Source organism: Neofelis nebulosa, chromosome 17, assembly GCF_028018385.1.
Source record: "Neofelis nebulosa isolate mNeoNeb1 chromosome 17, mNeoNeb1.pri, whole genome shotgun sequence".
NCBI classification, from domain to species: Eukaryota; Metazoa; Chordata; class Mammalia; order Carnivora; family Felidae; genus Neofelis; species Neofelis nebulosa.
This window is the reverse complement of record NC_080798.1, coordinates 31,842,095-31,858,138: the sequence shown is the minus strand read 5'-3', so window position 1 is coordinate 31,858,138 and position 16,044 is coordinate 31,842,095. Positions and strand designations below refer to the sequence as shown.

The window sequence follows — 16,044 nt, the reverse complement described above, 5'->3', positions numbered from 1 at the left end:
CTTTTCTCCTCCCCTACCACAAAGGACTTGAGAATTTTTGTTTCAGATGCTAGACTACATCAACTTCAACACTGGCTCCAGCTCCTGATTAAACTGTTAGCAGTAAGGGCCAGAAATGCTGAAACCAGACTCCTCTTAAGCAGGCCATCTTGGCCTTGTTGTCTGATGATTTGGTGTACTAGGAAATTATTGTTAACAAACCGAATGCACTCAGCAGAAGACATCCAGCCTCAACATTTGGTCTCGGAGCTGTGCTGTCTTTGGAGGGATAGAGGGGGGGTGGGGGTGGGAGAGAGGTTACAGGGAAATTCTTTCTTTCTTTCTTTTTCTTTCTTTCTTTCTTTCTTTCTTTCTTTCTTTCTTTCTTTCTTTCTTTCTTTCTTTCTTTTTCTTTCTTTCCTTCCTTCCTTCCCTTTCTTTCCTTCTTTCTTTCTCTTTTCTTTTCTTTCTTTCCTATTTAGTAAGAATCACCAGAGAGGGGGGAAATGTATATAAGGCTAAACAGGGAAACACAGCTTAGATGTCCCTGCATGGATATTCCAGTATTTAATAAAATATGCATGCTTTAATAAATATATGTGCTTAAAGTGGAGTACAAGCAGAGTTAAATTGGAGATCATTTAATTACTGTTGCTGAAACTGTCGTTTACTCTTATCAGACCATACTACAAAAGAGAGAGGAGAGGGAGAATAACAGGGTGAATTTTAAAATTATTGTTTTCGCGCAAGTGTGAATTTAGAGAGAATGCACGTACTTGGGGAACGGCTTTCCAACAGCTGAGATGGACAGTTCACGGTCTTTACTGTCTCCTTTCTTGGAAAGTGCTCATCTGCAGCGTTGTTCAGACAAACCTATTTTTACGATAACTGCTACTAGTAAAGCCATAAATTATTACAAATTCTGTTGCATGGACTCATTTGGAGAACTCCCAGGCACACAGGATTTTTCAGTATCAAATAAGACTCCGAGACAAAAATACAGCATGATCTCCCGGATTCCTCTCTCTATTGCTGAGAGACAGACGATAAGCCAACCATTTTTACCAACTGCAGATCTAAAAGGGTAACCCTGACATTTGGGGAACTGGTTCCAGCCTTCCACCCATCAAGTCTTTTTCAAAGAGCAGGATAGTAGAGTCTGTGGTATGCAAGCATCAGTTCTGTAAAAACCGATAATGTGTAGGAACTTTCTCCCGGTAACTGCTTTCTAACCCAAAGGTAGGTCCACGGGCAAAGAAAGTAGGTTGAAGCCACCGCAGTTCCTACTTGGCCAATTCTAAAAGTGGGGTTGATAAACAGACCACTTTCAAGCAATCTGCCTCTCACGGAGTGATGTGAGAGCACTGTGTGAATTTCCCAGTGCTAAACCGCAATGTTGGTCTTTTAGACTGTTGATTAAAAGGGTGCTTCTATTCAGCAGCAGGCACTGCTATTATATTATGCTCAAGATGCAAACATTTATGCTAAATGTTGCACTCAGGGATAAATGATATACACCTACAGATGACATCATGGCTCATAACCAATTAATGTAGGTACCATGTACGGGAGAGCTAACTTTGGCTGAAAGCATCTGCACCTTGCTTATGGTTCATGGCTCCCCAAATGACAGGGATGAGGCCAGTGGTAGAAGGAAGGGCTTAGCCAAACACAGCTCTTGGTTTTCAGGGGCCACAAATCCCATTTCAGAAGCAGAACTGACCTGGCATGCCACTCCCTCCTCAGATTCTGGCGGCTGGTGAGCAAGGCAAGGATAGCAGTCAAGATTTCATTCCTTTGTTCCACGGGGACCCCCTCTCTTCTAACTTCATGAAGCACAGCATTTGTCTAGAAGAAATGGTCCAAAAAAGAGGAAAAGTGAAAAATTAATAATAAAAAAAAAGCCCATAAGCAAATAAGGACAGTAAATCAATGGCTTTTTTATTACAGTCCCCCTGCTAACAAATCAATACAGTAAATGATGGTCAAAAATGGCCAGCGTATATTTTGTATTTAATCAATGTACCAAGCACATAAGGTAAACTCCAAAAGCCCCATTGCCTTAAGTAACACATTGAGATACTGTGTGTTCTCACTCAATTTCCTCAGTGCACCAAAGGTCTTTTTCCTGGGAACGGCCTCCCATGAGCTATTATTAGAAATGATTTTCACGTACACTTCACTGTGAGTTGTTTGTTTTGCCTTTTAAAAAAGAGCAGTCTCTGACTCTGACTTTCGCTCTCTGTTTCCTGCCACCCAGCTGAGGATTTCTGCACTGCCACTCGTATTTGAATCATTAATTTCTATTTCCAGCCATGCCAGCAAATTTTTCTTTTCTTCTTTTTTTTTTTTTTTTTTTTTCTGGTTCACTCGTTTTCCTTGCTTGCTGCAAATCAAGATCTTGCAAAGAAAGAAACAATAAAAGCACAAAAATCAAATTCATTCTCGATGAATCTTTCCAGCTTTAAAAATCCACTACATGTTTCAAATACTGTGTACAGGGACTCTTGGGCACAGCAGACTTATAATTTGAGGAAGAATCGTTTATTCTATAGTCATGGCTATGGCCCTTAAAAGAAATTAGGCTCACAGGTGAGTAGAAAAACACTCAAGCCTCTACCTAGTGTTAGAAATGTTGGGTGTTGCTTTTGGAAATAGTTGAAGTCCAGGGCTCCTGGGTGGCTCAGTCAGTTGAGCATCTGACTTTGGCTCAGGTCATGATCTCATGGTTTGTGGGTTTGAGCCCTGCGTCGGGCTCTGTGCTGATAGCTCGGAGCCTGGAGCCTCCTTCGGATTCAGTGTCTCCCTCTCTCTCTCTGCCCCCCCATCCCACTCATCCTCTGCTTCTCTCTCAAAAATAAACATTAAAAAAAAAATTAAAAAACATAAAAGAAATATTTGAAGCCTTGGCACATCCTTCTAAGAAGGGGCATGACATCAAAACTCCAATTTGAAAGTGTTGCTTCAATTTGATCTACAACTCACTCCTGTATGCCGGTTTTATATGCGTGTATTTTAAACATGCAAACTCATGTAACATTATAGAAAACAATTAAGAAAACAAAAGAGTATTCTATTGGCACCTGAAATCTGAGTGAGCGAATGCCTGGTGAGTGTTAATGAGAGAATTTTTCATCACACGTACTTATCTTCACGTAACTGGAGTAGAAATCTTGAGAATTTATAAATGTTTTTCATTTAAAGTTAGTGTGGCTTCTTTGGAGATGTTGTAACCAAAGCAACCGCTAAAAGGAATGAGACTTTGACCTTCTTTGTACTAGTCTCTCCGTGCATATTCCCTATCTAACTGATGCCAATGCCTTCATTTGCTTAGAAAGCATGCTCACGGTTTTGTCCTGTAACTTGAAATACCACTTCCTTGTTCGTCTACAGCGATTCACTGTACACGATTCAGCGTGTACTGAAGGCCTTCTGACAACCTTGGGAAGAGGTGTAGTCAACATTTGTTGTGTGGTTGCCTTCTCTCCAGGCCCGGTCCCCCTTTTCCTGTGACAACACAAATCTTCTCTTGGGGAAGTCTTTTACTGCATGCAGTCTTAGAGGGACTTGCCAGTGAAAGTGTGCCACTCTCTCCCATGAAGGATGTGGCCCAGGCCAACCTGGTTCGCTTTTCCGGGACTTCAGACACTTAAGAAGGAGGACAAAGAGAGGGGAAAAATTTGGAGGCGGTTTATCAATTTCCTTAGTTCCTACCACCCATGGTCCTCAAAGTATTCCTGGTTTCCTGAACTTTCTGAGTAGAGATCATTGTTCTTCTTTCGAGACCTTGAGTTATCCACTCTCCTTTCAGCCAAGTTCCATTTTGCTCAAATTCACCAGAATCCGTTTCTGTTGCTTACAATCAAAAAGCCTCACGGATACACACAGATAAGACAGGAGCGAGTAACTCCACTGTTAAAGGATCCAAGATCACGTGACTAGCCCTCGCCACGAAAACGACCCTGATCTCGGCCTCCTGGGTCCAGAGTTACATCTACAACATCAGATGATATACCCAGTTGGAAACTCTGTGAACGTTGAGCGCAATGACAATTTCAGCCTTCGGGCACAGGGAGAAATGCTCATTTTTACTAGGCGCTTCTCCTACATGAAGCCCAGGCTCCAAGTGGCTAAAGCAGGAGCTGCAAATTCAAATACCTACCAGAGCCAGAGAGGTAACATGAATGAATTAAACAAGATTACCTGACGAGAGCATATGCTCTGTGCAAAAGGGCAGTCCCTTTTCAGCAACAGCCAACTCGCCCATTCAGAGAGGCTGTTGCCGTGGTGCCAGACGCAGGAATTTTCAAAATGAGAAATCTGTTTTGATTTTTTTAATGTGAAAGCTTCTGATTTTTAAGTGTTGGAAACTTTTTTAACTATTTATTTATTTATTTATTTATTTATTTATTTATTTTTATTAAATCTTTTTTTAATGTTTGTTTATTTTTGAGAGAGATTGAGAAACAGAGCACGAGCGGGGAAGAGGCAGAGAGAAAAAGGGAGATGTAGACTCCGAAGCAGGCTCCAGGCTCTGAGCTGTCAGCACAGAGCCCGACGCGAGGCTCGAAGTCATGAACCGCGAGATCATGACCTGAGCCAAAGTCGGACGCTCAACTGACTGAGCCACCCAGGCGTCCCCTCTCTTTTGACTTTTTAAATGCCATGTGGCCAAACAAGAAACGCCAACAGCTGTATGGAACTCAGCTGCTAATTTGTGGCCTCTGATGTAAAAGATGTCTAATTTCAGAGACGTCCTGGCATCGGTGGGTATTCTGAAAACAGCATTCCTTCTTGGTTGTGCTGCCCCACCTCGTGTACTTACAGTTGGAAGGAACCTCAAACAGTCCCCAAGCTTATCATTATGTCTGCAGATCCATATTATTTTACCAAAGTAATAAGCAAAATGTTTCAAACAGAAGACAAGGTACACATCTAACTTGACTCCAAAGACATAAATAAAATAAAATTAATCTTCTATGTGACTGCATTCAAATAACTTTTTTAAAAAGTCATTTATCTCTTCTTTGCCTTTTGTGTCATTTAAATTTTATCCAGAAGCCCTTGTTTTCCCTGATCAGCCTCTAAGACGTGAAAGGAGGAAGGATTTAAGAAAATAAGTTTCACGGGGGCTGGACCCTGTCTGTTTACTTCACTGCTTCACCCCAGTGCTTGTCTAATGATTTTTAATAAATATTTGTCAAGTCGGGAAATAAAGAAGGAGCTTGAAAACAAGTACTGCAAAAACAAAGAGCAGGAGAAGGCTGTCTTTTAAGGCTTTACTATTATATAAACTTATAAACTCATCAAATAAATTAAGAGACAGTTACGTGCTTTACCAAGGAGCTCTCTTCGCTTGACAAAAGGATTCACTTCAAGGTCTATTTAAATAAATAGCACCCCCCCCATGTAGAGTCTCCCCAAAATTCAGCCACCCTAGCACAGTCCCGTGATTCTCGCCACGTGTGAGTGTAAGGTACACAATATTTGGTATTTTTATTTCCAATGACCTGTACTTTAAAGTACAAAATAAATTCGCTTCAAAAGAAACATGGAAAACCTGTGGTACTCGGCATCAATGAAGAGATAACCATAAAAAGAACATATTAAAAACAAAGCCACATGTTGATTTCATTCTAGATAGAAGTTGCTTTGCTGAAGGCTCTGAGAAGGAAGCCTGTTGTGCCGTAAATGACATCATTAACGAGTGAATGTTAACGATGTGGAGACCGCCTGATCCAAAGACATGGACTGAAAAGGAGCTGAAGAGGGAGTCCACTTTCTCCCAGTGCAGTCCCCACTATGTGCAGAGTCCTGGAGCGCCCCCTAGCGTCCCCCGCCCCAGAAACACCCACGGTCCACATCCCAAGCTCTGGACGCACCACCCTGCTACAATGGTTTTCCAACACTCCACAGACAGATCTCTTTTCTCCCCAAATGTGTTTTTCCATGGAACTCAATACATAAACAAAGCAAAACTGGATCAGTTCTCTTTGAGGCTGCTATGGAAGACCTAGAAGCCCTCGCTTTGTCATGGGGCATCATCTCTTCAAAACCCCAAGGAACTGTGAAACACGATTTGCCAACGTCAACCCCAGAGCATTTAAAACAGCATTCAAGTTTTTAAAAGTTTATACACTGCTAGCGGGAATGCAAAACACTGCCATTCTGGCACAGGCTGTGGTACATCCATACAGTGGAATACTGCTCTGCAGTAAAAAAGGACAGCCAACCGACAGACGCAGCCACTTGTCTGAATCTCAAAGCCATTTTACTGAGTGCAAGAGGCCAGTCTCCAAAGATTCAACACTGTGTGACTCCATTTATTTAACTTTCTGGAAAAGGCACATTACAAGGACAGAGAACAAATTAGTGGTTGCCAAGGATTAGGACGGGGGAGAGTTGGTTACAAAGCGGCAGCCTAAGGCAGTTTTGGGGATGAGGGAGCTATTCTGTATCCCGACTGGTGGTGGTGACATGAGTTCATACGTACATTAAAACTCACAGACCTGCATAGCCCCCAAAGTCGATTTCATCATATGAAAAGCTTATAAAATTTAATTGTCAAAATTCATTTCATTTTCATCATCATTTGGGGACAAGAAAGAACGTAGATAACAAGTGTCCTATAAATACATCTGAGTAAGCAGTTAGTAAAAATATAAAGAAATAGAGCTAGACTACGAACCAGATTCTGTTACAAAAAAAAAAAAAAAAATCTTCCCAAGATATTGGAAAAGGATGGGAGAATTTAGATAGAGCATTCGGACCCTAAAATACAGCATTTCATAAAATCTGGAGTGAAAAGAATTCATTGCATAAAGGTTAATTTCAGAGTGTCAAAGAGCATTCTTTTGACAAGAATTAACAGTGATATTTTTCTCCTTATACTTAGTGTTGGCTCCTCAAGGGTTGACTTTATGCGGGAAACGTTAATAGCCCATTTTCCCGTCCGTAGTAACACGGCGCTCTCTTCAAACAAGTACCGATTTTTAAATAGTCTCCTATTACCAAAAACACAGTCTCCCTCCCCTCTCCTCAAAATAGAGGGCAAGCAAACCACAGGTTTAGAAATCATGCTCTGGGGGGGCTGAATTTCATTTCATTAGCAACTCTCTTTCAACGGAAATTGATGGACATGCTGGCCTATCAGAAAAAGACGAAGAATATTCTTAAGGCTGCCAGCTGTTCAAATCCTCGCTGTGGGCCTCCCCACCCCCACCCCGGCTGCCAACCGGAGATGACATCAGAACTTCTCCACGGGTTCTTGTGCGGAGGAGGTGCCCAGGATATATGCCACGATGATGGGTTTTGTTTAGAGCTCACGAATCAAACTCGTGCTAGGTTGTGCCGTGTCAGCAACAACATTCCTGAAAGAGTCTACGACCGAAAATGAAAATCTTGCAAAGGAAATCAGGCAACCACCGAGCAATCGTGACCACCAGAAGGCTCTACCCGGGGCCCGAGGCATACCGTTTCGAATCTCCCTAGGGGTAGAGAATCTCTACCCTCTGATTGTGGGTTTTACTTTTAGACTCAGTCCAGGTTCTACGTGACACCTTTCTCTTCTTAGGCTGCCACCCATTACGTGTCCTGATCTTGTTTTGACTCCTATGTGGGTTCCTCACTGTGGGACCCTCAAGACGCTCAACTGTTGCCCACCCAGGAAAAGACCCTCGGTTCTCATCCCATGTCTTCTGTTTGCTTTCTCTGCGGGTGATCTCCCCTCTAGGGGCTTTAAGGTTCTGCTATAGACTGATGACTTCAAGCAGACCTCTCCACTGGGCTCTAGCCCCATATAGCCCATGACCGCCTATCTCTCCTTGAAGATACACTTCAAACATGGAGTCTCAGCCTCAACTTGTCCACATGTGAGGTATTTTTGCCTGCTCCTGTATTTCCTGAGAATGGTGAATGACATCACCATCAACTCAGTCGCCCAACCCAGATGGCTAGGGCTCATCCTATTCTCCCCCCGACCCTTCCTTTCCATAAAAAATCCTGGCATTCCTCTCTGTTCAATATGGCTCAGAATTCTCTCTTCCCCACTGCTGCAGGCTGAGTTCAGGCCCATCTTTTGTCTGGACCATACCATGGCATCCACGTCAATCGCCCCCTCATGAATCTTCCTCCTACTAGGGGGCTATCTCAGGGTCAAAGGAAACAAGGAGCTTCAGCCTCCAAACCCTCACCTAAACCAGAGCGGCTCTGTTCACATATACTTCGCTTATTGGCATGTGAGAGATCAAAAAGCTTACATTTCTTAGAAGCCCGAATTCTTGACCTGACCAAAACAACAAAAACAAAACAGCACCCCCTCTTACCATAGATCCTGGTCACTTCTCAAATTTTATCTCCAGCCATCTTCCGTTCCATTAAAAAAATTTTAACGTTTATTCATTTTTTGAGAGACAGAGAGAGACAGAGCGTGAGGGGGGGAGGGGCAGAGAGAGAGGGAGACACCGAATCCAAAGCAGGCTCCAGGCTCTGAGCTGTCCGCACAGAGCCCCACACGGGGCTCGAACCCACAAACCGCGAGATCATGGCCTGAGCCAAAGTCGGACACTTAACCGAACTGAGCCACCCAGGCGCCCCTCTTCCATTCCATTTAAAGCTAATTTCAGTTCCCTGAAAATACGTGGCTGTTCCACGCTGTGTATTTACTTGTTGCACAACTGACCGGTAACTACTGACTCTTCACGAAACACCCTCAGATAGCACCTCCTCTGTGAAGTTTTCCATGAACCGCATCCTTCCACCAAATGACAGAGGGCTGATCACCCCGGCTTCCGTGCCACTCCCAAACATCTCGCAAACTATGTCATGCTCCACTGTATTCACCTATTCATTAGAGGTTTCCTCCTCCAGAGCATGGGCTCTGTTAGAGCGGGGAGGGTCCACACCCATCTCTTCTCAATACCCTCCAACGTGCCTCCTTTGGCACTAGGTCACGAAAACAGACTCCCCATAGAGGCCTGCTGAATAAATGAAACCAAATGGCATGCCAGAGCATGTCTGGGAAAGAAGATGAACAATCAAGCCACAGAGTGCTACTCGAGCTCAAGAGCAATCTGGGAAACGTGGTCTGGTTTGACGCAAACTACACCTGGTGCGAATTCTAAGAAAAGAGTGGCAAAAACTGCTTTTAAACAACAGCATCAAGAAAAATACGCATGTGCGATCCCTAGGTGCCTCCGTGGAAGGGCCATGCGTCTCTGGCAGGATGTATGTAAAAGTGCAGAGCTTTGTTACGCCACGATCACGTGTAATCTTTGCATACCCTCCTAAGAAGCCAAAGGGAGGAGTCTCACTTTCTCAGTTTCAATAGCAAAAACTACTTGGGACTCTGGCAACCCACTCTGAGAGTCCCCCAGTGTTATCAGCTTCTCCTGGCCCAAAGCTTTATGCGTAAAGCCAAAGGGAAAAACCCACGACCAGAGAGGACAAGGAGGGAGGAAGGAAGGAAGGGAAGGAGACCCAGAGAGGTTGACTGACTGAGAATTGAGAAAAGAAAAACCAAAACTCTAAGGTACTAAGACGCCTCGACTTTTAGGCTTATGTTTCAACATGTTTCTTGGGAAAAGTCTCCCAATTCTGAATTTATTCAGTTAAAACTCAGCAATTCACCTAATTCTCGCTGGATGTGTTTTTACGTGCGGCAACTCTCCGTATGTCCTAATTCTGGGGCATCACAAGGAAAGCACGCATGGACATACGTGCGAAATGCAGTATTTATAGCATGCAAGGTTTTAAGACAGGAATCACAGCGGAGATTTAAAAGGAGAATGACGGCACTTACTTCCTACTAATAATTCTATAGGAGTCTTTAAATTCTTTTGGTGCCTTTCTGATACGGGGTAACAGCTTCAGATAGACCTTTAACTCTGAAACTCAGATTTAATCTCTCCTTCTTGCAAATCAGAGAACTCTGTCTAAGGAAATGCAGAGAAACTGGAGACATTCCACAAATGTGCCTGGTAATCCCTCTGCTCAGTTCATTAAAAAAAGAAGAAGAAGAAGAAGAAGAAGAAGAAGAAGAAGAAGAAGAAGAAGAAGGAGAAGAAAGAAAAGAAAAATGTCGGCTGGTCTTCTTCCAATTTCAAAAGCCATACAAATACCAGGATGCCAGGACTTCATCCCCTTACCCACCTTCCCATCTCCCAATCCTCACCACCACCACCAAAAAAAAAAAAAAAAAAAAAAAAAAAAAAAAAAAAAAAAGAAAAGAAAAGCAATGCTGTCATTATGGGGAAAATGCCCTACCTAACACTTTTTATATACATAGCTGCCTCGTGTTAGGGTTGTATTTCCCCTCTGCACACACAAATTGCAAAGATATGCTCGGACTGATAATGAGGGCTAAAGGTTCAACTTGTGAAGAAACTTGGTTTAAGATGTTATCGGCTGGGAAAGCTATTTCCTCACATCAACATTGCCACAGGCTGTCAAAAAACCCAACCAGGGCTCCCCTCTTCAAAAGTCCAGGAACACTTTTTTTTTCCTTTCTTTCTCCCCCCACCCTTTTTTTTTTAAAGAAGAAAGGCACAGAACCCACTGAGATAGCCTCAGTCCCATCAAAGAAAGGTCGATCTCAGGTCTTCCTTCATTTACTGATTGTCAGTTTAAGATGGCTCTTTTGTGAGGCCTCCGGAGCTCAATGCTGAGTGATGCCTTCGCATTTGCTAAACCGGACTGGGCACCACCAAAGATCTCCCGCACGCTTGGATCCACAGCCCGGCAGAACAAATAAACACGCCTCTCGGCCTTTTTGCCTACTTTATCTCCCTCTCCAGGAGCAGGAGGGTTTTGGGGGTGCTAATGTTTACACAATGTTAAAACTTTCTTTCCCCTGTTTCCTGAATTTGAGAAGACGCATCCTGGATGACCTCGGCTGCAGAGATAACACCGAGGCAGCGCTGGCCACCACGTCCACTGGGTTACTTCACTCTGCTGTCTCCACCGCTCCCCTCCCCTCCCCCACCCTTCACGTGGGGATCACCCAGGAGAGCAGGAGATGGGCTAGGCTGTCCCAAACGGAAGGCACAAAGGCGTTAGTCTCTAAGAGTCTGCCCACAAAGCAGCCTTTTATTCCCACCTACGGATACGCTTGGTTCAGTTCATCCCAAAGACCCACTTGATTTGAATGGAGTGTTTCAAGAGAGTTTACCAAATGATCCTCAAAAATGTGCTAGTAAGACAGACGTTAGCCTTTTCCCATCATGTGCTACTGAACTAAGGGAGCTCACGGAGAGTTAATCAAGGATGCCTGTGGGGAAGGAATTCCGGGAAAATGCTTCCTGGGTCAGTTTCCTCATCTGCGAAGAGGTGTATGTTAATAACAGCACCAACTGCTCTTGGGAAGATTACGTGAAGACAATCTGCTTTTAAAGCACTTTGCACAATGCTTGGCACTTACAAACTGCTCCGTGAATGCCGGAAATCTAGCAGCAGCAGCATTTTGTGCAAAAAAGATTTGGGGACAAAAAGGTCCCAGAAGATTTGGATATGAATTTTTAAAAATCCGAAAACACCATTGCCAGGCATTTGAACACTTAATTACTTAGTTTTTCCCCCAAAGCACTTTCACAGGACCTCCCGTGTTTCTCCTCCTATCAGTACAGAAATCACTACACCCCCCCGTGTTGCACTAAAAGCTGCGGAACCCCAGCAGCCTGCCTGGCACTGCACGAACTCTTGGGACAGTCGCGGAGGTAACTGCCGGTACGCCCAGGCTGCTGGAGGGAGAGACAGCCTACTGGACGCATGTAAATAACGGGGTGCTGGGGCCCTGCCTGGAAGCTGGACCTCGGAGCTCCAGATGGCAATGCTGGTGTCCCAGGTGATGGCAAAAAACCAACCATGTAGATGTCAAGGAAGGGGGGGAAAGAAAGAAAGGGAGGGAGGGAGGGAGGGAGAAAGAGGAAAAGAAGGAAAGAAGCAAGGTGAGAGAGAGAGAGAGAGAAAGGTGGAGAGTGGAAAAAAAAAAAAAAAAAAGCGTTGTTTATAGAAGCCAGCTGCTTGGGCCGTGGCGCCAGCAGGCCCTTCATCCTGCTATTTTACGCGTGCAACCCCGCTGCCCCCACTGGCACAGGTACAACTAAATGTTGACTTCAATGCTTCAGAGAGCACTCGACTGATTTTGTACATGATTAATTGCCAAAGACATGGCTGGCCATATGGAACAGAGAAAGCATCAAGTAATTCATACTTCTGTATGTGATCGCTTGGCCCTGTTGTTTTAATGTACAGGAAAGAGCCAGTATAGCACAGCCCTGGTGTCTTGCCCCTGACAGCCCATTAAGAAATCTCAAAGCACCTAGTCGAAGTTATGCTGTTGGCTTTTCAATAGCAGCCTAATAAAACAGAAGCAAAGCTTTCCAACTAGTCTTAAATCTTTCACGTACAGTACATTAACTACTGTGGCTAAAACAACGGGCTTCTTATGATAGGAAATGGGATTTGATTTCTAGTCTCTGCATACTTACTGAAAGCCTTTTTCTGACCTTTATGGACTTTACAAAATCATTGTTCTTTTCCCCTGGTTTTCCAAGTAGCTTAATAGATTCGTCTGCTCCTGTAGAGTCTACTCTTCATCACTATCACGTGCGGTCTGTGTAACAAAGCTGATTCGCACCGAGGTGGAAGAAATAGCATAATTATTCTTACCAAGAGAGCCCAGGAATCAGTCTACCTTCTGAAGCGCTAGCTTTCTTCAAAAGCCAGAAAACAACGAAAGCGCGACACTAGGGGGGAAAGCCTCACGAACACACTCTTATCACCCTCCCCTCCTCCCCTCCCCCCTTCCCATCATTCTGGGAACTGAATCCCTTCGATGTGCGGAAAAAAGTATCAATTTATTTTCCGGTTGCTCTACCGCTGGCCCTGGCTGACACTCCACGCCAGGCAAAGGGGGAAGGTGCCACCTCAGGCGACTGGCGGCCTGTGAGCTTTGTCCGTCACTAAAATCTTTGCAGACTGGTATTTTCGGTCTGAGGAGAACACATCTACATTTCCACGATGTTTTCCGTTCAAGGATTTTCAAGTGACAGCACTAAAAACCGTAATACCATCCGTAGTTCCCTTTGTCAGTCCTGACATGTGTTGGCAGGGGGATGGCTTTGTTGGCACTTTTCGTTAGAAAATATTTACACAGTGTTTTAGGTCTGAGGATTTTCAGGTGCTGAAACGATCCTCACACCGGAGGACAGCGTATACGGGAAATGCCACTCGAGTGCCTATTCATTAGCAGGATTGTAACTGTCTCTACTGCTGAAGCGAACCAACGATCCATTTAGAGCTCCACGCCAACGGGAATTTCTCTGCCTCCCTGCTGCCTCTCCTTCCTCGGAATATGCTGGTTCTTTCCAGGATGAGCACCCCAGCTGGTCAACAGAATCATGAAGCAGAGAGCATGAGAGCTTGGAAGAAAAAAAGAAACAGAGGCACTGAAATGGACTCAGTTATTTGCAGCAAAGAAGACACAATACAGGATTTCTAGGAAGACGTGAAGGCGTTCTCGCTGACCATCGTGTGACAGATATTTACTCTGCTGTATTATGGTATGCTCTGCGGGGTACCATGATACTGTGATTCCTATTTTACAGATGGGAAAACTGAGGCTGGAAAGGTGAAATGCCCGAGAGGAATACACTTCCGGGGCAGAAGGACTGGCATGCTAATTCTTTACACTTCTAGCTGACTGTTCACTGCAATGGAAGCTCTCATTGGTTAGACACAAAAGTATTCTATGTCCTACTATTATGTTACAATAGTGTTATAGTACACTACATACCCATAGGAGATAAAAAGAAATACACATGAAAAATATCTTGCTGAAATTTCATCCGTGGAAATAAACCCTGCTTTAGCTGTCTAGTTTCAGTAAGGAAAATCCAAAGGTTTAAAGTGCAGGGGCACCCGGGGGGCTCAGTCGGGTGGGCATCTGGCTCTTGATTTCAGCTCGGGTCATGATCTCCAGGCTCATGAGTTCAAGCCTTGCGTCGGGTCGGGCTCTGCGCTGACAGCAAGGAGCCTGCGTGGGATTCTCTCTCTCACCGTCTCTCTCTGCCCCTCCCCTGCTCTCTCTCTCTCTCTCAAAACATAAATAAGTAACCATTAAAAAAAAAATAAAGGTTTAAACCAGGAGCACCAAATAACTGATCCGGTGATGATGTTTGCCCTGAAAGTGGCTCAGCTGCTTCCCATCCTTAGGCGAGAGAGAGAAGTTACCCAAGATCTCCATCAGACCAGCTCTCCCCTCCCCCCAGACATCAGTAGCACAAAGGCTGAAGTGGTCTGTCATGCACAGTGGATTATATGAAGTGTAAAACATTGGGGGAGAGGGGAAGGGGAGGGGAGGCCTTTGAAAAGGGAACGGGAAAAAGAAATCACACTTGCAAGAGGATCCAGCTGACAGCCCAGTCCCTAACAAGTGAGGCAAGTGAATATGTTTGGAAACATTGTGAATGCGGCAAGAGCACAGGCCTTTTGTCTGCAGCCCTACAGTGTGTCTTTAACCCAACTGCTGCCTGCATCACTGAACATATGTTTTCTACACAAGAAGTGAAGCAGAAAAGGCTCTTTGTTATAATTCACTCCTTTGTATATATCTGTCCCCCACCCCCCTTCTGCCCATCCCCTTTTCAGTAACATCCAAACCATAGCTCTAGTGGAAACTTTAACTGCTTGGGAGAGTGAGGCCAGAGTGTCCAGGGGGGACCTTTCTACCACCCCCCAGTCCTAGAGAACCACTCTTCTCGCAGTGGCAGTACCAGCAAGAGGCACATTTATTTAGTGCCTACTATGTGCTAGGCATCAGCACGATAAGCATTTTATCAACATTATCTCATTTAGTCCAGCAGTCACCGTATAAGGTGGCACCGTTATTTTATTTTATTTTATTTTATTTTATTTTTAATGTTTATTTATTTTCTTGAAGGAGAGAGAGAGAGACAAGAGTGTGAGTGGGGGAGGAGCAGAGAGAGAGGGAGACACAGAATCCGAAGCTGTCAGCCCAGAGCCCGACGCAGGGCTCGAACTCACGGACCGCGAGATCATGACCTGAGCCAAAGTCGGACGCTTAACTGACTGAGCCATCCAGGTGCCCCCAAGGCACATTTACTTTAAAGATGAAGAGACTAAGGCCCGAGAGGGTTAATAACCCCCAACGCCACAAGGGGAGACTTCAGTTTTAGGCATGTAGCACCGGCAATGCTTTGGGGACACTCATGAAACCGGGGCACAAAGTGAGAGGGAAATGTAGATGTAGGACTTGAGAATGTGCGAGAATTTACACACACACACACACACACACACACACACACACACACACACATACACACACCCCACTCTGCCCTTTTCACTGAAAGTCACAGCATCTGAGCTGGGAACTGGGCGCTGCAGAACTCTAGAGTCAAGCAAAGCAGATGGGCAGGCTTCCTTACTCCTGGCTGCAGTGAAGGGAAAATTCCAGGTCTCTCTCTGGTCCTTGTGGGCTTTACCACGGGGAGCACAAACACAAGCTCCAGGGTCTGAATACCTTAGTGGCTCAGAGCTGGCCATGAGCAAGTTACTTACCCTCTCCGTACCTCAGTGTTCTTATCTGTAAAATGAGGGCGTTTCTAACGTCTACTTGAGGGCACACAGCATTCAGTCTTTACGCATAAGGTCCTTAGAGTCGTGCCTGACACACGGGGAGCAGGCAGTAAGGGTTATTAGCTACCTTAGAGTACCAGTCCCACTGAGAGCCACAGGAAAGTTACTAAACTCGATCATTGTTTTTACACTAACCTAGGTCTTTGTTTCTCCCTTTCCTCCGTTCATGTTAACCGTGCGTCTACACCAGAGAAGTCAGTCCCTTTTAACTAGGATCCCTTCTTGGCTGCTGGTGGCGGTGATGTGCCGCGGCAGCTAACATCATCCAGCTCTTACGACATGCTAGGTACCGCTCACACGCGTCGTATCACCGAGTCCTAAGACGAAGTCTGTGAGAGAAAGGTATCATCATCTCCGTTTGGCAGATGAGAAACCTACAGAAAGATTATTACACAACTTGCCAAGTTCCAC

At 44.8% G+C, this 16,044-nt stretch overlaps 1 protein-coding gene across 5 annotated transcripts in view; it reads right to left on the bottom strand.

Moving 5' to 3' along the window:
* FTO (FTO alpha-ketoglutarate dependent dioxygenase) overlaps nt 1–16,044 on the bottom strand; it is a 393,377-nt gene that overhangs the window by 156,926 nt on the left and 220,407 nt on the right. For 4 of the 5 annotated variants that reach the window (XM_058708756.1, XM_058708757.1, XM_058708759.1 and 1 more), the window contains exon 8: nt 1,703–1,827. In XM_058708756.1, coding sequence (XP_058564739.1) covers nt 1,703–1,827 — 125 coding nt within the window. Of the gene's footprint in view, nt 1–412; nt 853–1,702; nt 1,828–16,044 lie in introns of those variants that run through there. The other variant, XM_058708760.1, reaches the window with a different exon arrangement.